The sequence below is a fragment of the Melanerpes formicivorus genome, unplaced genomic scaffold (assembly GCF_026170545.1).
Source record: "Melanerpes formicivorus ecotype bairdi unplaced genomic scaffold, bMelFor1.0.p_v2 SCAF_8, whole genome shotgun sequence".
Classification (NCBI taxonomy): domain Eukaryota; kingdom Metazoa; phylum Chordata; class Aves; order Piciformes; family Picidae; genus Melanerpes; species Melanerpes formicivorus.
In genome coordinates this window covers 17,331,975-17,355,569 of record NW_027142360.1, presented here as the reverse complement: position 1 = coordinate 17,355,569, position 23,595 = coordinate 17,331,975, and the positions used below count along the sequence as shown (strand labels likewise).

The following is a 23,595-nucleotide window of genomic DNA, read 5'->3' as shown; positions in this document are numbered from 1 at the left end:
CTTTCACCTCCTGGGTCAAACAGGCCATGGCTATAAACACCAACTCACTCTTCATGCCAACCCCAGTTAAAATTCCCTCAGCAGCTCCTCTAGCATTCATAAGAGATGCCCATAGACATTAATCCAATTTCCTGCCAGAAAGAGCAAGAACATAAACTCAGTGAACTCCTCTCACTGATTCCCTCTACTTCAAATCTAAAATAAAAGGGTGCAAAACTTTCCATCTCACTCCAAGACTGGACTCCCGCAGCCTTGCCAGGGTGGAGTGAGCTTCCGATTGTTATCTGAGCGTGAGTCAGTGCCTTTCTTGAGCAATGCAACCTTTAACTCTGCATTTCCAGGGGGGGTAAATGTTTGGTTTAAAAATAAAAGTAAAATAAAATAAACTCTTCCAATCCTGATATTTTGGTACAATTATGTTTACTCCATCTGAATCTTAACCTCATCACAGTGCACTTCTTCCTGTGGGATTTAGTTAATGTTTGCAAAGCATTTGATTTATGATGAACTGTTGAAAACTATGTTTAGGACTGCTATGCAGCTGAGGGTCTGCTGTGTTTTCATTATTATTGTTGTTGTTGTAGCATCATTTCTTACCTCAAAGACCCCTTGACAGTTTCCTTCCTACATCCATGCAGTCTTGCTTCCCGGCAATTGCTTAGGAAGAAGTTGTATCACAACAATGATTAAGAAGGCAAACAGAGAATGAGTTTACTTTCCTGCATTGGATGCTGTTGTTTCGGTGATATCCTATTCATTACACATATGTACTGTTTATTTCCCCTATTGGGGCTCAGTGCTTTGCACTAATTAATACCAAATGTCTCCCAGTTTCATGCAGACCCTGTTGCTCACATCTCCTCAGGCTTCCCTTCTCCTATGGCTCTTTCTGCTGTAAGACAATGCCAGGTAGATCTCATCCATGAGAAGCATCTGTACATGTGAAGGACGTGTGAAGAAGCAAGTTTCTGTTTAACTGATTTTAAAAGCCTCTAGTCACCATAAGTCTTGGCTAGGCTTCCAAGCTATGAAGAGAAGGAAGATGGAGAGTGGGGGAAGTACATGCCATTTACAACAACAACAAAACCAAAACCTAAGCAAAATCTCACACCTAGGAAAGTCAAGCATGTTTCAGCATGGGGGGGACTGGTGACAAAGTGTGGACAGTGTTGTGGAGACATAAAGGAAGTTGGTGTAAGAGATGAGTTGAAACAGGCATCTGCCACCATGAAATCTCCTAATAACTATTGGTTTTCCCTCCTCTGGCAGGTGATGGACAGCTCAATGCCCCTTATTGGAGAGCATGTGGAAGAGGATAGACAGCTTATAGCTGATTTGGTTGTTTCCAAGATGACTCAACTTGCCATCACTGCTGGATCTACGCTGTCACCACTGCGGCCTTGGGTATGAACAAAGAGAGACTTTATGGCCAAGTTGTTTTGCTGAAATCTTTTTTCTCTCTCCTCCTTGTGGGTGTCAGACAAACACCTCAGAGACCTATACAGTCTCTCATAGACCCTTTGAAGTGGATGCCCCTAAGAAACTCATCTCTCTCCCTCTCTGTGCTTCCATATAACTGTAGCATCACACTGGTAGGTAGTGTTTGCTATGCATCTAGACATTATGGCTTGCTAAATTCATAGATATGTATTGAAGACAGCCGTTTTTAGAAGCGCTTGTAATGACCAACCTCATCCCTCAGGATAGGTTCCATTCCAGTTTTTGCATTTTGCATGATTAAAATCCATGCTTCCCAAAATGGAAAGTGGGAATCTCCACCAAGAGTTGTTCTGTTCCTTACTGCAGCCTTTCTTCTTTGGAGATGCCCTTCACTCCTTACATCAGGATACTAAACCAATGCTAAATTGTTAAGAATATGTCTTTTTTTGCATTTAAACTGACCCCTTGGTGCTTTTCATGTACATTTTGAGTATCAAATTCATCTAACCTTATTACTGTATTTCCCAGTGGCAGTTCTACATGAATGAAACCCACCAGAACATGATTTGTGTCTCCAGGTTTATGTGCTACATCTCTTTCAGTATCTAGCAGGAGCCAAGCATGAAGTTTTGAGGACAACAAACCTTTGTAAAAGAAAAGACAGGAGAGAAAACAGACTGAGGGATGATACTCACTGCAATGCAGGGAATAGTTTCCATTTCCACTTGAGACAATAAAATTAGGATAAAGCACCTCACAACTCTCTACCTTTGTCATATGACAGCCCATTCCTGCTAAACCAGATCCCTGGCATGAGGGGTATTCAGAGTAGCTCCAAGTTTTACATAGAGTGTGGGGGTAAACATTCAATAGGCACTAAGAATGTTTTGAGGCAGGGAAAACAATACAGAAGGGACACAATTTACTCTGGCCAAAGTGGAATCAACAACTGCCATCTGAAATAACCAACATATAGAGTGTATAAACTGAGAGCAAAGGGGAAGGCAACAGGAACTGAGAACATGGACAGATGCATCTGTTTTCTATGCCTGAGAGAGTTTTTAGCCACTGGAATGGGCTTCCCAGGGAGGTAGTGGAGTCACCATCCCTGGAGGTGTTCAAGAGGGGATTAGACATGGCACTTGGTGCCATGGTTTAGTCATGAGGTCTGTGGTGACAGGTTGGACTTGATGATCTTTGAGGTCTCTTCCAACCTTGGTGATTCTGTGATTCTGTGAAAAATAGCTTCCAAATTTGGAAATCTTACACTTAAGAAGACCTTTATGCACCATCCTGTGAATAATAAAAAGAAATGTAAAAAGGATAGAAATTGATTTTGAAGAGCAGATAGGGGGAGGAATGAAACAAACTCTTTGAGCTCATCAGAAGATGGAGCCCTGATAAAGAATTGGTGGCCTCTATGGATCATCCAAAGTTAAGGGAGAAAGGAAGACAACAAAGATAGTGTTGTGATTTGTAGTGGGTTGAAACTCCCAACCCCCACACCCCCCCCCCAACATGATTCTAGTACATTTAATTGCTGAAAGTGAGTAACTTCTTAAACTAGATACAGTATTTCTCAATTGGAAAGATGGGAGAGAACAAACCCAGAGTATAAATCAGTAGAAAAAATGTAGACAAGTAATTGTGGGCCTTGGTAAATTATCTCAGACAGTATTATAAGAATAATCACAGTATCACAGTATAACTCAGGTTGGAAAGGACCTCAAGGATCATTGAGTCCAACCTATCAACACAGACCCCATGACTAGACCATGGCACCAAGTGCCACGTCCAATAATAAGAAGACTAACAACCAGAACCACTACTTAAGAGCATCTAGCACTTTATCTTTTTCTTCAAATACAAATGTCCCATTCATTTCCTTTTGATTCTTTCCTCTCATTTCTTTGAGAATTATTTCATAGTGGTAGACAACAAGCAATCAGTCAAAATAATGTAGCTAGATTTTCAAAAAGCCTTGGGCAAGGTAACAGGTGATCCATCAAGGAGAGCAAGCAGGCGAGGGACCGAATGCTTCATTGTGGAACAGAAGCTGTCCTCTGATAAAAACATAACTATGAGAGACTTTAATTCTTGCAAACCATTAGTAGAGAGGATACTTAAAGGACACTGAGACTGGTCGTGTTGATAATTGGGTTGGCTGAGCCCAAGGCAGGATGTCACTGACAAACTTGCCTTCACACCTACAATGTTAAATCTGGTTTCATGGTAACAGCTGAAGTGATCCCCTTGCCTCTCTGCCCCAACTCCATTCTTTCCCTCTAGTTTCCTTTTCAAAGGCAGAAGACCTTGGACTGACTTCATCCCTTCTTCTCTGAGAAGCCTTGGTTGGCTTTAGACAAAGGCCAGAGAGGTGAATGTGAGATCTGATTTCTGTTCTTTGGCTGATCTAATCAGTATGTCTCAAAGCATTAGAATAGTACATTTCCACCAACAGCAAGCCAAGATTTAGTGTCCCAAGCAATGCACCCCTAGAAGCCATGAATGGAAAATTCCCAGATGTTCCTCCCTGTCTATTTGCAAGTCCTAGAAAAATCGTGTAAAATACAGGCTGGTAACCTCATCGCATTCATGTTAGTCAGTAAAAACTCCTTTCAGAGCTTCCAACTATGAAACATTTTTTCCCATTTCCAGAATCACTTAGCTCATTCTCCTGACCTTCCAGAAGCCTTGAAGCCCCTTTTTATCATTGTGTTCTCCATATAAATAATCCAGCAAGTACCAGCCTATCTGTCTCCAGCTTCCCCTGCTTTCATAAACAATTTTGTGCAATAGGTTTACTCAGACTTTTGTTAACTTTGTACCAGCTCTTTGTGCAACAGTTCTGTGTTGCTTAATCTGTTTATTAAAATAGCTGTCAAAAAGAATAAACTGTGAAAGAGAAGAAAGTGCATATGGCACCAACTTATTTGCACTAGTCAGGACCAGGGATGGCAGTGAAGAACATCTCACAGAACTATGTGTGTTAAGTCAACCACAACAGCAAATGAAACTCCATATAGAAGACTGAAAGGTAAGCTAAGCTGAGGATAGAGAGAGGGAGAACATAAACAAGATGTAGACCTTGCCAGTGGCACTAACCATTCCCCTTGAGAAAGACTGTTACATCCAGGCTAATGAAAACCATTGCTCAGCCTATGGCTGTATTGGTGAAAGAAGCAACAAATTAGGATACAGGAGAAATGAGCTGGTGATATATACAGAAAACCCAGATACTGCTTTGTCTGGAATAATGTAAGCAGAACTGCCTCTGGCATCTGCAGAAGGAATCACAAAGCTGGGAAAGAGAAGTGGGCGATGAAAACAGGGGCCTGGAAACATTCCCATGGAGGGACCAAAGGGATTCAGTCTCTTGGCTTTAGAGAGGAGGTGAATGAGAGAGAGGGCAGTAAAGGTTTGCAAAATAATGATCTAGTGAGAGCAGGTTGTGAGAACTATTCTCAAAACTCAGAACAAAGCAATGGACTTAAGAAATGGGAAAGGCAGTGAGTCTGAGAGCTGAGCAAACCTCGAAGGGTCTGGGTGCAAACATCAAAACAGAATATGTGGAAATGTTGCAAAGATTTTGTGGAGCAGATAATATATTTCTCCTGCTTCAGGGCTGAAGCTGGCCCTTGCTTATTAGCAATCAAGAGGAGATCCCTTAGGGCAAAGAGATGATTGCTCCAAAGATGTTTCCATGCTTCATCCCTCCTTCCTTTGACACATCTGGTGCTGGCAACTGTCCAAAATAGAAGATGGGACTAAGAGACCCCCTCAGGCCTTACACATTTGGTAATTCCTGATAGCCTAAAAACATTCTAAACTGTAACTTCATTGTTATTCCCTGTGAGGAAACAACTTCTGTGCACTTTATTACTCAGCTCTCCATTTTAGTCCCATGAGATTTTACCAGCCAGATGCTGCCTCTGTGTGTGTGTATTTAAGGAACACTTCATGACTCCATAGTTCCTGTATTACCTCAGGGTTTCACTTTGGGGACTCTGTATTAACTGCAATGGCTTTTTTTATCTCTAGCCTCCCCAGGTTCAGCCTGCATCAATGAAATCTCAGACTGGACCTCAGCTTGGACAACTGTCCCAACCACGGCCTCCTCCCCAAGGTACAGTTCTTTGGATCCTATGTCAGTATCAACTGTGAGATCCATCAGTTTGCCTTTAAATAAAAGGTTACACTAATGTTCCAATTCACTGACAAGCAAGTTCAGTGTGCTGTTAAAGCAGCAGCTCAGAAAGTGGGATGAAAAATTGATACAGATCCTTCTGATATTGCTGGTACAACTTGGCTCCACAAAATGAGGACACTTGAATCATAGAATCAACCAGGTTGGAAAAGACCTCAGAGATCATCAAGCCCAAGCTATTACCTAATACCTAACACCTCCTGACAACTAAACCATGGCTTCAAGTGCCACATCTAATCTTCTTTTGAACACCTCCAGGGATGGTGATTCCACCAGCTCCCTGGTCAGCCCATTCTACCGGCCAATTACTCTTTCAGTGAAGAACTTTCTCTTCACATGAGCCTAAACTTCCCCTGGCACAGCTTGAGACTGTGTCCTCTTGTTCTGCCACTGGTTGCCTGGGAGGAGAGACCAACCCCCACCTTCTTTCAGGTAGTTGTAGAGCAATAAGGTCTCCTTACACCTACCTGAACTGGTATTGGTGAAGGACTCTGGGCATGGAGAGCATTTGTGTTTGCACAAAGCTATGCACAAGTGTTAAGAAGAGATAGGATGATACTAGTGCTGTCAGGCCTAGAACAGACACCAAGGTGATCATTGACCCATCTGTCCAAGTGTTCCCCTGTCAGCAAGAGCACACACTCAGCTCCTGCTGACAGCAGAAACCAGTGTGACTCATGTGGCTTGGTCAGAACAACAGGTTTGGTTTGTTGCCCTGATTTACACTGAAGCAATGAAACACAGGGCTGCCCCATGGGTACCCAGACTACATCAACTGCTCAATTCAAGTAACCAATTAGACCTTTTTTGTCATCTTTGTCCCTTCCTTTCTCCATGCCAATCTCTTACCAAATTAACACTCATCTTTAATTATCTTTCCCTTGTTGGTCATGGTTTTGCTTAACCAAAATATAGTATTCCTTAAAAGCGTCTATTGTAATCTTGGTGTTACATGGTGTAAGTGATACGAACCATTGTCCTTACAGGATACTACATCCCATCTCTCTCCACTGTTCTCCTTCAAGTCTCTCAAGTTTTTTCTCACGTAACTCCCCCTTCACTACCTGTGAAACCCAGCCAGCCCTCACAATACTATCTGTAACTTTTGTCAGCTTCTCACACTGCTATCTGTCATGTCCAAAAACATCCCATTGTTTTCCACATGCTCCTCAGTTTTCAGAGTCTGCTACCAATATGGCTGAAGCCACCTGCTGATACTGCTGGAACAGATGCATGGATAGTGATAGGTTGTGTAGAGTCACATCAAACTGCTGGGCCCATGGAGAGACTGCTGATCTAAACCAGCAGATTCAGCTTTCATTTTCTGCAGAGCTGATTCTCCAGTGACCCTTCCTTTCCAGTGCAGGAAGTGCTTGCCAAGGGCAAGAAATGTTAGTTACATAGAAGAGTACAGCACACTGAAGTGACTCCCTTTAGGGAGGGTGACAGATCTTCTTTTGTACTCAAGGAGGTAGAGAAATGGACAACTGTAGAGAGGTAGGCATAATACCAATATTAGGCTTGTAAGAGAGGTTTTCCATTATCCTTCTGCATGAAGCTACTGTGAAGAGTCTCTCCCCTTAGCAAAACCCACTCTTCCATATAGATGCTCCTTGCTTGTTGTCCACCACATGCACTTCCTCATGCTTATGTCAATGTGTCCTTTCAGGTGGACCACGCCAGCCCCAGGGATCTCAGCCTCCAAGGACAAATGCACCTCCACAGCAGCGGCTCTCTCCTCAAGGACAGCAGCCCCAGAGTCCCCAGTCCACTTCACCTCAGCAGCAAAGGTCCCCTGGATCTCCGCAGCAAGTCCGGTCAGCAGCTGGGTCCTCGCCAGTCCAAGCTTCCAAGGCAGGCGTTTTCCCTCCACAGCAACCTAGACCTCCTGCTCAAGGCCGAGCTCCTAACCAGCCAAGCCCCACTGAAACATCCCAGCAGCAAGCCACCCCACACCCACATCTGAAGTAGGTGCTCTATTAAACCACTGATATCTGTGGATATGAGAATAAGGCTATCAAAAACGTTCCCTGAGCTAGCATGAAGAGCATATCACCTGTTGTCAGGCAGTAGCTCCCAGAGACAAAGGCCTGGACAGCTGTGGGCAACTTCAGTGGTGTACACATCTATGCATAACAGGCCACCACTGAACTGTTGTCAGGAAGAACAAGTTGTACTCTTTTCCATGTGCTCGTTATTAATTGTATGGTCTACCCCAGGCACAGCAACACAACCACTACCTTCCCAGCAGCATGTATACTCCAGCAGGTTATTGACCAGAAAGTTCAGCAAGAGTCATTCCTTCATGTTCCCTGAATGCAAAAACCACACAAGGTTCTTTAGTGGCAATTTTTTGCAATTAGTAGCAAAATGGCACAGGGGCCCAATGCCTGGTGAAAGTGGCACTATTCATGTATGTAACATTCCAGTTAGTGACTATGTTTATGCTCTCCACCACTGAATTGTTGTGGAATTTTTTTTTAGGAACCTTTTCTGCCACCCTTCATGGAGCATATCTGTCTGGCACCACGGCAGGAAAGATTGGTGAAAAAAATGTTTGGTGCTGACACAAGAGCAAAGTGGTATGAGTAGTCCAGAAAAAATTACAGGCTAGGAACCAAAAGGCAGTTTCTCTACAGAAGAGGAGTAATGTTCTGGAGCAGGCTATCAGTAATGATGTCTGCATTAGCAAGGCAAGAGCAGTGTACTTACGGATCAAACTGTTAGTTGTAAGTATTTTAATTTGGTCTGGTTTTGTGCTGAATACCTATTACTGATCAGGAGAAACCACTTGGGGACAAAGCATGGTAAAAGGGAAACGTGGGAGATTTACTTCAAAAGCATAGTCCTAATCTCAACTTAAAACACTAATAGATACAAAGCCAATGGGAGCAGTGCAGTCAACCAAAAGACCTGCATAACACAGCTGTCAGTAAGGACAGACATGCCAGGGAGAGCAAGCAACTGCACACATTGCAGGCAACCAACTTGGTGAAGCTCTCATGCTGCCACATCTGAAAAGACAGGACCATCATTCACGGCACTGGTGATGAGAGGCAGCTGGCCCTTGGTATGAATCCATTCTTCTGTAGGAGTAGTGAAATGACTTAACTGTTCCTCACAACAGCATCACCTAACGGCAGTTGCATACTTTTAGTCAGATGTTTTCGTACACACTTCCTAGTCTGCACTGTGATATTGGAGCCACCTACCCATGCCCCATCCTCATCCACCCCCACGGCCTTCCCCCATTCCAGGATGTCTTAGCATATGGAGATTCTCCTTGCTAACCTTGGCTTTTATCCTTGAATTTGTTTGTGTGATGGAACACAAAGCATCAGCAACCAGCTTTGAACTGCCACCTTCTCCTGCTGAGCCTGACCTCTGTTTTCCATTTCAGCAAATCGCAGTCCCTGACAAACACATTCAGCATATCTGAGTCAACTCAGCGGGGAAATGCCAACGAGGACGAAGCAAAAGCTGAGACTATCCGCAACCTGAGGAAATCATTCGCTAGCCTGTTTTCCGATTAACAGCCCTGCAGCTGGATCTGTGCTTTTGCCAGGCCTCACTCTTCCTAGCAACATAACTGATGTCATCCTGGAATACTCCCAGTGATACCCAGCGATTTACAGTTAACACCTGGGTAAAGGGAATTTGGAAAATTATAGTTGTTTTAATACAAAGAAAATATTCTAGTAACGGTCTGAAAACTGACTGCATTAAAGTGGCACTATTTCCATTGGGTTTTGTGCATAATCAGAATCACATCTATTCAAATGACTGAGTTGTAAAGTAAATTTTACTCTTGCTAACCCCTGTGGAGTCAACAGTCACAACAGTGTAAAATAGAATCCATTTTGATTTGTAGATAGTCAATACAACTGCTAACTTCTAATTACTGATTCCTCATTGAGACTGAGCTAAAAATATATATATAGGTTTGTTTCAGAAACACATGTGCAAAGACAGAGTGAAGAATAAGTATTCAGTGACTGATAAACTGAGCATGTTTGAGCATGGAAACACAGTGAACTCTGGAACTTCACAATACCAACTTTGTAAGAAGTCACTTTTCAGAGCAAAAGCTACATTCAAAGTAAATGCAGTACCAGGCATTAGCAAGCACCAAAGATCACATGAGCAGGTCATCCAGATGGACTGATAGTTTATTCCAGATCACTCTGCTCATAGCAGATAAAACATCCCATTTCATGCCTTGTATTTATGTCCCTTGCACGTGACTCCTGAGTTCTAAGAGGAAAATGTCATGTTCTAACCCTGTAGCCTTAGCTCAAAAATAACCTGAGAAATGAACCTTCCACACAAAAAAAACAACTTATTCCCCTGCCCTTGGAAACACCAAAGTTCATGTTCACTGTTCACACAAATTCCAGATAAACCCCAGCTAAATTCCAGCTAAACTCCAAGCACTTTGGTGTCTTGATCACATCTGGCTAAGTATGTCCCCCAGGAACATGCTTAATTAATAGCAGAGCTGATGAAGTGCACAGACTTGTCTGCTGAGTGTTCCATAATACCAAATGGACAGAGAGATGGAGCAAAATCCTGTCTCCCTTCTTGAACTCCCATGGACTTCACTGGGGTGAGTGCAAAATGAATGCAAGGTGGCAAACCTGCAATAGAACAAGAAAACTATCCTTCACAAATAAGATAAGCTGGGGTCCATCCAGAGACACTAAACCATGGAAGGCCATGTATGGGATTGTCCCAAACAGACAATGATCAGTATCAGTACTCCCCAACCACCCCCAAGAATTATTCTTCCAGAGAAGACAGAGATGGAACTTTGCCAGGTGTGCTTTTTCTGTAAGCCTGCAACACAAAGTGAATCTTGCACAGGGCCACGGCAAAACCCAGGAATGACACAAGCTGCATTCACCATTGAAACAACCACCATGGGCATATCAGTCTGCGCCTATTTCTGCCAGCTGAGAACCTGCCCCTTCTGCCCTGCTAGATCTATTTATAAAACACTTAATGCAGGCACCAGTTCTCATCCCACCTCCTCAACTTTTCTTCAAGTTTTGTCAAGTACTTCAGTCACAAACCTCACATACAGGTTGAAGGCCAGACTTGCGCATTTGTGCTTCCCTTAGCAACTTCACCTCAATGACACTTCAGAATGCCCAGGGAAGCAGAGAGGTCAGTAAGTTAATAACATTTGAGTCAATAGCACAGATCTCTGCTGTCACTTAGTCAGATCCACAAAGCAGCAAAAGCAACAGCAGCATTTGCCGTCTTGGATCTTACGATTCACTGGTGGGAATGAAGGCAAACACAGAATTCCTTCCTGCATAGCACCTGTAATGAATATCTAAATCCAACACAGTCATATGGGGCTTGTAAGACCTACCCTTGAGCAGGCCATTACACATAAAATGGCTTTTGTGACCTGTGCACTTTCAGTCAAGTAACAGCACAGCTTTTCCAGGTTGCAAGGCTCTCAAGAGACTCATCTGGATCAATGATTTATACCTCAAGTTCAGTATTACAGAACCACCTTATTCTCTGCTGATTTATCTTCTTTAGTTCTCTGTTGTCCTTCCAGGTCTGCTAAACAGTTTACAACGTAGCTGTTTTGCAGTCTCCAGAAGCAATAAAAGAGTGACAAACAGCTCTGAGCAAGCACCATCCCACTGGCAAAAACCATAGCAGATTAACAGGCTCCACTATATGGAGAAGAGGTAATGCAACCCTAGTGGGAGAGGATTTCCTTCTGTAACACTTCCCTCAGCATGGTTTATGCCTTTCTCTACTAAATGGTCACTAGAGATGCATAGATAGAAGTTTACTGCCAGAATCCTCAATTGCTCTATCCCCTGAATCTTTTTATATCTCTCTTACCAGCACAACTTACACAAAAACATAAGAACCTAGTGACTAAGGCCAGGCCCCATAAATCAACCTTGGTTCAGCACAGACACCACAACAGTTGGATCATTTGCTGATGCTGCATTTGAACACAGCAGGGCTGTTCTCCACTGGACCACAGTAACAGGATAACACTGTTGACTTGATATCCAGCAGTGACTTAGATCTCTTCATTTGGCTGTAAGGTCTCAGCTGTCAGCTTTCAAGGGACAAGCAAACAGAATGGTACCTCCCTTCCTCCTAGCTCCAGCTTCCAAAACACAAGTAAAAGTAACAGGCACTCTCAGCTGAACTTGGTTACTCCTATAGTTCCTGAAAAGCATCTTCAGTTCTATGCCCAGAAGTGCTTTAATGAAAACAGAGTTGATTTCCCAAGTTAAAGTGATGAATCTCTATATTGTGTCCTATAAATGTTCTGCAGGACACCTATATCTCCAACTATGATGTTCACATACTAAATGTTGTGGCTAGCAGGAGATGCACAAATGGATCACCATCTATTCAGGTTACAACTTTTGGTGCAGGGTTTCTATTCCAATATCCCTACAATCTAAGAAAGCATGAGAGAGTGGGAATGCAAAGGGTATATCCTCCACTTATATGGGGAACTAAGGTATACCCAAGAGGTATCTGGGTACCTAAATAGAATAGCTAGAGTTAGGGACAGTAAAAAGATAACACAAAGTTGGTGAATATGTTACATTGGAATCATAGGGCAGATGTGCCCTACACCATGCCTTGGGATCCCTCTCACACAGCTGTGAAAACTGAGCACTTGGTCAAAGCTTTTTGTCCTGCAAGCTTTAATTTTCTTCACATGGAAGCCAGGAAACATGAACAGATTTGTGTGTTTGGATCCAGCCCACTCCCCCCCCCCCCCCCAAAAAAAGGAAAAAAGCTGGGATACACCTAAGACACCCACTCATCTCCACCACCTGGAAAACTAGTTTACATTCTGATTTCAACTGAGACACCTTGACTTTCTTGTAATACCTAGATGAGGTATTTCAAAAGGAATGTCACTTATGTTCTCATCCAACTAAAAAGCTTTTTTTATAAAGAATATCAGCCCTGCTCATAACTGCAGCAGTGTCTTCTTCACTAATCACAGGGAGGTATATGACCTTACACCCTGCATATGACCCCACTACTTCACCTGGTTGGTTCAGGTTTCATGAATAAGATAAAACAACGAATGGAAAAGCCAAGGACAAGAGTTACCTACTTTCAAGTGACTGTCTGCAGCAAGTATTTAACGGTGCTGGACACAGAGAACAGTACAGGTAAGAAATGCCCATCATCAGGCATTTAATCTTCCGTGATTTCTCTTCCATAGAGTGCACCAACAGCAGTAACACACATACCTGACTTAGGAGCTGGCAAATAAAATAAGCAGGTAGTTGAAAACTAGGCCCTGTTTTCTCTTCCAATTTTATACTGTTGGTCTTCAGATAGTCACTTGGTATTTCATAATCTATGAATAAAGGGAATTCCTTTTTAGGGAGCTTGACAGTTCAGGGTAGCTCAGATTCCTTTATCTTTGGCTTACCATACCTTCACTACAGCATGAAGCAACAATGAAGAAAAGGAAGGATTATCTTCAGGTCACTTAGCAGTGGACTGTAAAAAGGTTGAGTTCATCTCTTCAGAAACAAACACTCAAATGTTACTGAAAAGAAACCACTGTCCCCAGACTACAAATGCACTCTTAGGTGTTTTGATTACATCAGGATTTGCACCGGGATGCCATTGCTGTGAAGTAGAAAAGGGAAGAAAGAAGCAATACAACTTCTGACAGCAAAATAAAGGATTGTATTTTACTTCCACTGGAGTCAATAGCAGAACTTCCTGACCACACTGAAGTCAGCTGATGTTATACAAAACAAGAAGATTAAGCACTGAAAATATCAGCATGTAAGTATTACTGATATAGCTTGTGTTTAACAGGAAATGTCACTCCATTGCCATTCTTGGAATTGCAAGATTTCAGAAAATATTATCAGCTGTCACAACAGTCATCAACACCATTTACTTTTACAGAAACACTAAAATCAACCCATCTTACAAAAAAGATGTAAGACATGACAAGTTCTAGCAGTTTTGTCATTCTAGTCTTCCTTTAATTGAGCTCCAGCATCAGACTGCACATCTCATCAGACTTTTAACAGTGGTCTTGTTAGTTGCTCATTTGTTAATAAGAGAACACTTGAAAGGTGCTCATAACATCCTACAACACACTTCCTCCTGGCAAAGTACATTTCAATACATAAGTATGGAATTAATCCTGCAGTAAAGCGAGAAATCATTCTGCTTCTCCTGCTATGGTTCCATTTCCACTGCAAGCAGGTGAGCCTAGGTAATTACTCCAGTTAGGCAGGAGAAAAGATTTATTTCTGCACCCTTTTTAGTTCACACACAGCAAACGCAGCCATGTACTAAAGCTCTTTATTTGCAAAGTCAACAAGAAAAAAAACCAAGTTTTGCTGCTAGTTCTTTGTAAAACTGCTCTGCTTCAGACTTCCGAGTTGCACTGTAGCATGACTTTACCCAGTTGTCGTAAAATGAACTGATTTGTGTTCCAATATTTCTATCGTAAAGAAAATTCCCTTCCCTCTATTCTTTGTGTATTAAGTAACAATATAAAACTTCTTTTTACCTAATAAAACATTAAAGAAATGTCATCTTTGCAAGTTTCTACCCTCATCTACTGTAACAGTGGTAAGATCCTGTTCTAAGTGGAACACTGTAGATTGCTTTTTGGTAATAAAGATTATTAAGCCAGGTGTAGATTTGAAACAACTTTTTTCCTGGCAATTTAATAAAACTCTTCAAATAACACAGACAAGTACATCGTTTGTATTTAAAGTGCTCTTTATCTGATGCAGCAAGTATCTGACTGGTACCCTTCTGGTCTCTAGCACTTCACAGATGATCTTAACTGGGATGGGGAGATGTGTGTGCAGAACAAACTGCTCTAAGTTGTAGCTCTGTGCCATTGCCAGCTGGTACAGTACTATCAGAGCACAAAACAAACCCAGCTTTTGTGGTTGAAACATTACCATGCACATGTGTTGTTGCCCCAATCTGAAGAGGCAGATGTTAGTGCCTGGGATTTGCAATCGCCTGCAGTTAGAAAGCAAGCTCAGGGACTAGAAAACTAACTGAAGGAAAATCAGTAATCAAATGAATGCACGGCGAATGTCCATGGGGCGGCCCCGGCTAGGTCTAGGTGGAAACCTCTCACTGGGACCAGCTCGTCCTGGAAGTGTAGGGTTTGCTCCAGGCAAGGAACCAATTGGGTCAAAAGGTGGTCTGAATGGAGGAAACTGGCCTGGTGCTTCTCCTGGGCCTGGAATGAGTGAGTTAATTGGGTCTCCAGCATATGGAAGTGTTGGTCTCTCATCGTATTCTCCACCAATGATCATTGGGGGATAGATAGGGTTTGACGGAAATGGGTTAGGAGGGAAAGGATTAGGATAGAATGGGTTGGGATGAAAGGGGATTGGATGAGGTGTAGGGGGCAGAAACATCGTGTGCCTCCATCTCAGGGCCTCCTTCTTCTGCTTTAACTTTTTCTTGTATAGCTGCAGACAGAAAAGAAACAAACAAAAAAAGAAGACATTTTAAAGCTCTGCAAGCGCTTTGAGTCCCAGCTCCAGCAATTGCAGTCAGTTCCACAGCACTTCTCAGACCAGTACTGCTCACCAGACTAGAACCCAGAATAGCAGCTTCCCTGCCAAAGACTAAATACATCATCTCTGGAAGACCTCTACCCCATGATTTGGGAATGCACCACATGTCTTGTTGATGCTGTTCTCTTCTACTCTGACCAAAATATGCACACAGAACACTTTACAAATAAAATTTAACTCAATGCTACTGCCTCCCAAAAAAAAAATCTGTGTTTTATCCTCAAATTAGCCAACAGAGACTAATTTCAGAGAGATCATATTAAAAAGCCACCTACTTCTTTCCAGTCTGTGTCACGAGGCCTTGTAACAGGATCTACAAAGAGAAGGAATAATTAAAGCAAGCAACCTGTTTTATTTCTAGGGAGTGTTTATGCCATGGATGCCCACAGTTTTGTCAGAACTTGCAGAACAATCAGGAAATTAAACAATAACCTTTTGTTCACAACATTTTTCATAGATAAAAATAATATAAAGCTCCAGGACCATTCAATGGGCAATCCACTTGTACACCAATTCTGTATCAAGTACTAGCTACAAAACTTACTACGTAAGTAGCTGTTATAAATGCAGTAGCGGTTTGTGATTTGTGTCACAGAATGCAGTGTTCAGGGGGGGTAGTGGCAGTTGGTTTGTTTTGAGAACAGAGGGTAAATGTTCAGATTGTTTTGGCTTCAGACAGGAACCTCATGCCAACTTTCTCAGGACCACAGAATGTTTACCTTAGATAAGTCCTGTGCTGCAGCTGTACTTGTGTGAGAAGATGTGGCTCTTCAAAGGATGCAGGAGAAAGACCTCCCCTGCCTCATCTGAGACCCCTACCACAAAGAAGACGCATGCTCAAGAAGCCCAAGAAGATGCTAGAACTCATTATCATGTCCCTGCCTTCTATTAAGCATAAGCATGCATATGTAGGTGGTGTAGCTATATAAAGAAAAGATAGTATTTGTGAGATGCTTTTTGGCAGAGACTGGAGGTATCTGTGGGGGGAAGTCTCCGTGGCCCGGCACGTCATTTCTCTCCTTTTTTTTTCCTCCTGCTTGCTTGCTTCTGCTTTGTAATAAAACATCTCTCACAAGAAACTTAGGCATTTTCCTGTGCAGCCCATTTATAACACTAGAGAAAAGCCCTATGAGGAGAGGCTGAGGGAGCTGGGGCTGCTTAGCCTGGAGGAGGCTCAGGGCAGACCTTACTGCTGTCTACAACTATCTGAAGGGAGGTTGTAGCTAGCTGGGGGTTGGTCTCTTCTCCCAGGCAATCAGCACCAGAACAAGAGGACAGTCTCAAGCTGTGCCAGGGGAGGTTTAGGCTAGATGTTAGGAAGTTCTTCATAGAAAAAATAATTGGCCATTGCAATGGGCTGCCCAGGGAGGTTGTGGAGTCACCATCACTGGAGGTGTTTAGGAAGAGACTGGATGGGGTGCTTGGTGCCATAGTTTAGTTGATTAGATGGTGGTGGATGATAGGCTGGACTCGATGATCTCAAAGGTCTCTTCCAACATGGTTAATTCTATTCTAAATCCCAGAAATATCCCCATCACTGATTTCTAACAGAACTTCTGCTTCATCACCTTATTTCTTCAATCTCTTGAGAGACAATAGCAGGACTATCTCCTCTCTCTACTTCTTTGTATCTACAACAGCCAGTACAAGGTGGCAGCCAGGGAAACAAATGGAGACACGGGAAGTCTGCACTACACCAGGGCAAGAACTATATGGTCCATCAGTAACAGCTCAGCAGATTGTCACCAATTTTCATGGCAGATAGCTTTGTATCCACTTGAATGACACCTGCCCAGCTGTACTGGTTAGCATCACAAATAGACAGCACTGACTCACAGTGTTTAAAACTCAGAAATGGTTGTCTGAGGGGCTTCTTACCAAGATCTGTCAGATCTAATGCCTCTGTTCACACGAGAATGTAACTAGGAAAAAGATGTGTCTCAGCATTACCTCGGAAATCTCGCAGATACATGAACCTCCACAGAAGCTGGTCGTTTGAAGCTGCGTAAAGATCATGGCAAACAGCAGAGAGAGAGAGAAGCGAACGGACATCCAGCAGCCTGAAAATCCGAAGCTTGAGCTCAAGAGGAAGCACCACTAACCCAAACACATCTGGCAAGTTCAGAGCTACAAAGTGGGGAAAAAAAAAAAGCATTAAATTACTCTACTTCTAAAGACCTTAGAAGAAAGGATGGACATCATAATCTTTCCTTTAGGCCATTTCCCTTTGATGCCCCAGTTACACCACGTTTCTCGGAAAGCATTGTGATGTGACTTCTTATAAAAGAGATCTCTTGCAACTATTTACAGAGTGCAAAAATTAGGGCAAATGGCATTTCTTACTGACCACTTTTAGTCACTGTAAGCCTAAGAAACATTCCACACACCTAACTATGTTTATAGGCTACAGAACAAAGGAATAAGCAAAGAAAAAGAGACCTGCCCAATTCCTTGAGCCCACAGAAACCAACGTTAATTATAGTGCACATGCTTCACATAAAACCTTCCCACGCTGAAGTCTAGAGGGAATTCCATTGAATAGTCTTCAGTATACAGATCTGAGGCCTTTTATGGCAATACCTATATGGAAAGCACGGCTTCCTACTGCTCCACAAACACCAGCTTAGGTTACTTCCTACCATCCTTTCCAAGCCCTCAATGACTGGTTACTGAGAAGATCATTCCTGGGGTTACCCTTCCAAATATGATGCTATATAAATTTTTCTGCTTTGACAAAGAAATGGATTAAAACTACAGAACTACTGCCATGTAATTATTGTGGTATGATTTTCTCATCACTAAGCATGGAAAGCAGCCACTTCAATCTCTTCAGTGAAACTAATCAAAAATTAAACCAAATAAACCATTCTTTTATTAATATTTTCTCAGACAGAAAGATTACTATAATTTAAGATGTATACATTCCTTTATGCTTACTCTTTACATACCAATCACTCAACAGCTGTTCCTAACACTTTTCCTACAAGACTTTAGTGAGACCTCCTTCTTTCCATCCTCCAAAACACAAGTGCCATCTCTAGCTGTAATTATTTTCCCTCACCTTGTCGGGCAGCAGCCAGAAGAGAGTAAACCAACTGGTCTTTGAAGAGACGGGATAACTTCTGAAGGTCTTTGTAAACACCTGCAACCTTTTCTATCACAAAAAGAGAGGCAAAAAACCTCAACTTCAGGAGATTATAATGTAGAAAATATCAAATAGCAAAAATTATGGTTGTCTTGTAAACAGAACTGTAATCTGCTCATCATCGCGATGGGAGCAGCTCTGCAGCAAGAATGTAACAATCATGCAACAAGCAATCCATCAGCAAAGAGGTTCCACAGTCAGGCTAGGCTTCCCTTTGGCCTTAAAAAACACCATTAAGAGAAATGCTCTCAAGCTGTCAGAGCTTCCTTTGTCAGATTTCAAAGCTCATGTGTAACATGCACCTATGCTGTAAAAGCCTTCAATAGTAATTTTTCTGATAGGAATCTTTTCCCCTTCTGTTCTCAAAGATAGAAGCTAGAAGACCCAGATGTTTTATCAGACATTTCAAAGCTCAGCTAATTCTTCAAAATCCTCTTAGACTTGTACATCAGTGGCTGGGGCTACCCAGGACACAAAGTCAGCCTTAACTGCCAACAATGCAGTTCATGAACTTCAGAGAACAAAAAGCTAGTCAGGTCTGTGCTCACAAGGATCCACAGCTATCAGCCCTCTTTTCCTCTGCCTTAATTTCACCTCTAAGTTTGGCACTCTGGAGAGAGATGTGTGGTCAGCACATTTTCTGACAAAAAGAACGCAAGTACAGTCACATAACAAGAGTGTAGGTACCATCATAGTTCCATAGCATGGTTTGGGCTGGAAGGGACCTTAAAGATCATCTACTTCCAATCCCCATGATGGGCAGGGACACCTTCCATTAGACCAAGCACCAGTCTCTGAAGTCCTGAACTGCCAGGCAGGAAAGGGATATAATCCAGCACAGATGTCCCAGGAATTCACTCATGTGCTTAGGAACTCACAAATAATGGGAATTTTGGGCAAAAGATGACTCCAGCTTTGCAAGGTTCTTTCCATACACAGTTATTCAAATTCAAACAGTTTCAACAGCAAAAGCTGAGAAAATGTCTGCACTCTGAATTCCTTTAATCACAAAGCTATGATTCACCTAAATGGTAACCATAGGGAGGTTTGGCAGGGAAGATTGGTTGGGTTTTTATTGGCTTTTTTCTGGTTTGGTTTGGTTTGCTATTCTTCACCTGTTTGGTCTTCTACTGAAGAATATCCTTACTCACTGTGTGACTTCCTTACTTTTCAGTTTACTACTATGAATACCACAGCTCAATCATACCTGGCTCCTGAAAGCAAACGAAGGACGCCGGCAGTAGCTGTATCCTCTTAACACCTTTAATCTCTTTGTTTATTTTTAGTGTTGCTGCAAACAAAACCAAACAAAACATTTCAAAAATGTAAACCACTGTGAAATGACAAAGATCACTTTGTTACTGATTTATCTTTCCAAGGTGTTTTATTTTCATCCCTGATCACTTTCCCTCAAGCAATATGCAAACTACAGCGAGCAGCTAGGCAAAAGTTTCGGGAGCGTCATTTAAAATAGCAGGGAACAAAGACAGATCTTGGTGCCAGAAACCAAACCCAAGCATTTCTAGCTAAAAGAGGTATACAATGAGCCATTACTATAACCCAGACATTAAAGACATACTTACTAGAAAAAGCCTGAACAAGCCTATTACATGAAAACAACAGGGATGGTAGTTGTTGAACTGTCCTAAAACTTTAATCTAGCTTGGTTAAAACATTTGATCAGAATGTGTACATGTGCCAAGAAAACTTACATGCTTGTACATACTGGCATCATCAGTTATGATTTCTACAAATGAATGTAACATTTTAAACCAAAGATCTCCTTAAACTGGAATATCAAGTCCAAATTTCACACTGGTTCTGCAACACTGTGGAATTGCTCACACACTAAATAAAACATGAAAAGAAGCCCAAAACCAAACAAAACAGACAAGCAAGATCAACAAAACCCAGCAACAACAACAAAACCAAACAAACAGCAACAACCAACCACACCAAAAAACTCCAACCACCCTAAGTTTTCTGGGCAAAACAGGTTAAATTAATTTTGAGACCATAGTTACTGTTGGTGTGCTACAGGAGAGATGATACATTAAAAGCTAAAGAATTCATAGTCCAGATATTGTTTGTAAGTCTTGCAAAGAACACAAGCTGGAGAAAATCTGCCTATTCCAAAGTTTGCCATTGCACACTGAAGTTCCTGTGATAGGAGATAAGAAACAGATTTTACAAGACTGAAATGAAAAGGCCAGGTGAAGCTCCTAAGGTTTGATTTGTTATGATCACAGAAACAGAAGTAGAGAATATCTGTGAAGTGTCATCTCTGGCACATCAGCAATCTGGATAATAGAAGTGTCATTGCAAACAGAGTGCATAAAAGCATTCAGGTTTTTCTTTGCTAAACAATGGTGACATTTAGCAATGTGCATGCAGGATAAAAACTTGACTGACTTACCATTAATAGCAACAAGATCTCCTAAAGGCACACAAGTCAAACCAGCAGAACCTTCTTCACAATGGGGATGTGTGTACTGCAACTTGTAAACACCATTCCCTCTCCATTTCTCTGGCATAGACACTGCCTTGGCTTCTGTTCCCTAAAATTGTGAAGAGATAACACACTGCCACATTTTACCAATACACAAAGAATAAGGTATGAAAAAGAGAAGTCAGGAAATGCTAGAATGCTGCTTGCAAATGTTAGCTAGTCTCAGTGTGCATTATGATACAGGCAGTACCTGCATGATTATAAGCTATTTTCCTCAAGACTAACAGCAAATATAGGGAGAAGTTCAGTCATATTTTTGTCCTGTCCCAGCTCCTCACAGGAAATGTTTAGTGAGCAGACTCACATCCATTTCTTTGAGATGTACTTCAATCTCTCACTTGCTCCAGCATTCTGACATCTCCTGTATGCATGCTAATTTACTCCACCCTGTCTATGAACTTGTAAGGTCTGACAGGGCTGGAAGAATCATAGATTTTTGAATGCATTTCAAGCTCAGTGGACTAACAATTCTTCAATTTCAGCATGAAAAGGTTCAGATGGAGTCCCACAGGAGGACACAACAACCACAGGCACCAACTCTCTTTCCTCTTGAATCTGCACAGCAATCATATTTCCTACTTTCAAGCCTACCCACTGACACAAACATTCCTCCCAATGGAAAATATTTTCTTCAGGTAGTAGTTCAGGGTATGGGGAGGCAATTAAAGGAGCAGGTTTATTGAACTGGTATTGGTCAACCAGAAACCTAAATTGATCCCCTACATGTGCTTAGTTAGCCTCACTGCCAAGAAGAAATATAAGAATTCAAACACCTTCCCTAAGATCCAAGTTGGTTTTTTTTGGCATGTTCAGCAATGCATTAGTAAACATACAATGGAAAATCTAAGGGGAAAAGGTGAATTCTTACATTGTACAGAGGTACTCCCATAGGTGCTCAAGCATGATACCACCACAGGTTAGAGGAACCAAAGCCTAACAACACAATTGAAGACAATACAGAACTGGAGGCAGTATTTCACCAGGTCTAGGCCTTGTTAACCACCTTTTGGACAGGATTCAATTGAGATGATACTGATGCTTAAGGCAGTGCTTCAAGGAAGTGCTATAATCTAAGCACATCTACACAAGTTTGACAGTATAAATGAGAAACAGGTTATCAGCTGGGTTCTAATGAGGCTAAGGACTGAAAGGACAAGGACAGCTCTCTTTCATCACACCTAAAAGCTGCTGTACTCTTTTAGCCTTGTGGCTAACTGGTCAGATAATTTACAGAAGAGGCCTCTGTTGCTGATATATACAAAGCCAAAAGCAGATCTTCAGATGCATTTTGTATCACATATTCCCATGATATTCCCACAGCTTTCTCATAGTGACCAAGAAGTTTCCTGATTGGTTGTGCACCCACCTGAGGCACGTAGCCTGCCTCCATCATGAGAAGGTGTACTAGAACAATCAAGGCATCAGTGGCACTGGTACAGTCAGCAGAAAGGTAGAGCATCTCTAAGGAATGTGGTACTTCACCATCAGCAGCTTCACTGCACAGCATGGGCTCAGAGGGATAGGAACCTGTACCTTCTTCCAAGTCAGTGTCTTCTGGGACTAATCCAGAAGGAAATTCTAGGCTGGATCCTGCCTTCAAAGAGAAAGGAAAAAATACTTTTTTTCCAGAAAATTATACCTCTACACATACACATCACTTGCCTTCTTATTCCAGTCCTCACAGGCACCAAGTCTACCCTGCTTGATTCTCATGCAAGTTCTGCATCTCCATTTTCAAGCACCCTAGCTGGAGACTGTGGTTATACACAGAACTTCTGAAATGTTTTTATATTTATAATGCAAGCCCTTCATAAAAGGGTTCTATTATTTGACTGTATATACAACCACCCCACTACACTCACTTTGTCGTAAGGCCATTTCCTCTCACCTTCTCAACTCCCTGACTAGAACAGACAGGATCATATAATGAGACAGATCATGGCACTAAACTGTACATGCAGAGTCTCATCTAGGGAGACTCCATCCACCAAAGGGCCCAGAAATTGCAGCTGGTAGGAGCTGTTACCTGCTTTATTATTGTATGTACTGTCACATGGAAAACAAATCACTGAGCCATATGAAAAAATAAACTTCCTGAAGCATACACATCATACAGATGTACACTTACAAAGCATTAGCAGAAGCTATCTCAGCAACACAACCTCCATGCACAAGACAAGCAGGTCTCACTCAATGGCAGGAGGCCTGAATCACAGGGAATTGTTATAATCCATCAGAAAGGCATCGTGCATTCATCATGCCAGTGGTATTTCTGACAGGTAGTGCCTGAGGCATTTCTTCAGTACCCAGAATCAGTTTCCTCAGAAAGACAGCCCTGAGGCAGGTGTGGTGGGTTAGCCCATCCTGAGACAGGGCAGAGGTTGAGAGAGCCCTGCTCTCCCTGGGGATTAAGGAAACCTGACCCAGGTGGACTTGGATCCTTCCTTCCCCCACGGAGGATTCCCCCCTACCCCAGGAAACCGAGTTAGTCTGTTCCACTCCCCCTTCCTGTCTAGCAAAACTATTAAAGGGGAGGGTACAGCAACCTTTTCCCTCTCTCTTGCCCCTGCCTCGCCTGGATGAGAGGACCAAGAGTTGCTGCTGGCTTCCTGGCTGTCTGCCACATGGTCAGGCCTGGTCTTTGTCCCTGCCGTATCCATGTTTCTCCAAAGGACTGTTGGGTTTGTATATCTCCCTATTCATCCTT

General features: G+C 42.4%; 2 protein-coding genes across 7 annotated transcripts in view; one reads left to right on the top strand and one right to left on the bottom strand.

Moving 5' to 3' along the window:
• Positions 1 to 13,371, top strand: part of SYN3 (synapsin III) — a 261,375-nt gene extending 248,004 nt beyond the window's left edge. For 4 of the 5 annotated variants that reach the window (XM_068142332.1, XM_068142330.1, XM_068142331.1 and 1 more), the window contains 4 exons: positions 1,270 to 1,404; positions 5,482 to 5,566; positions 7,317 to 7,614; positions 9,048 to 13,371. In XM_068142332.1, coding sequence (XP_067998433.1) covers positions 1,270 to 1,404; positions 5,482 to 5,566; positions 7,317 to 7,614; positions 9,048 to 9,180 — 651 coding nt within the window. In that variant the 3' untranslated portion in view covers positions 9,181 to 13,371. The remainder of the gene's footprint in view (positions 1 to 1,269; positions 1,405 to 5,481; positions 5,567 to 7,316; positions 7,615 to 9,047) is intronic. The other variant, XM_068142333.1, reaches the window with a different exon arrangement.
• Positions 13,332 to 23,595, bottom strand: part of FBXO7 (F-box protein 7) — a 14,112-nt gene continuing 3,848 nt past the window's right edge. Inside the window, exons 3-9 of one of the 2 annotated variants that reach the window (XM_068142335.1) lie at positions 22,255 to 22,482; positions 20,796 to 20,937; positions 19,587 to 19,670; positions 18,296 to 18,388; positions 17,185 to 17,361; positions 15,510 to 15,547; positions 13,332 to 15,126 (exon numbers count right to left, since the gene is read on the bottom strand). In XM_068142335.1, the coding sequence (XP_067998436.1) occupies positions 14,722 to 15,126; positions 15,510 to 15,547; positions 17,185 to 17,361; positions 18,296 to 18,388; positions 19,587 to 19,670; positions 20,796 to 20,937; positions 22,255 to 22,482 (1,167 nt within the window). In that variant the 3' untranslated portion in view covers positions 13,332 to 14,721. The remainder of the gene's footprint in view (positions 15,127 to 15,509; positions 15,548 to 17,184; positions 17,362 to 18,295; positions 18,389 to 19,586; positions 19,671 to 20,795; positions 20,938 to 22,254; positions 22,483 to 23,595) is intronic. The other variant, XM_068142334.1, reaches the window with a different exon arrangement.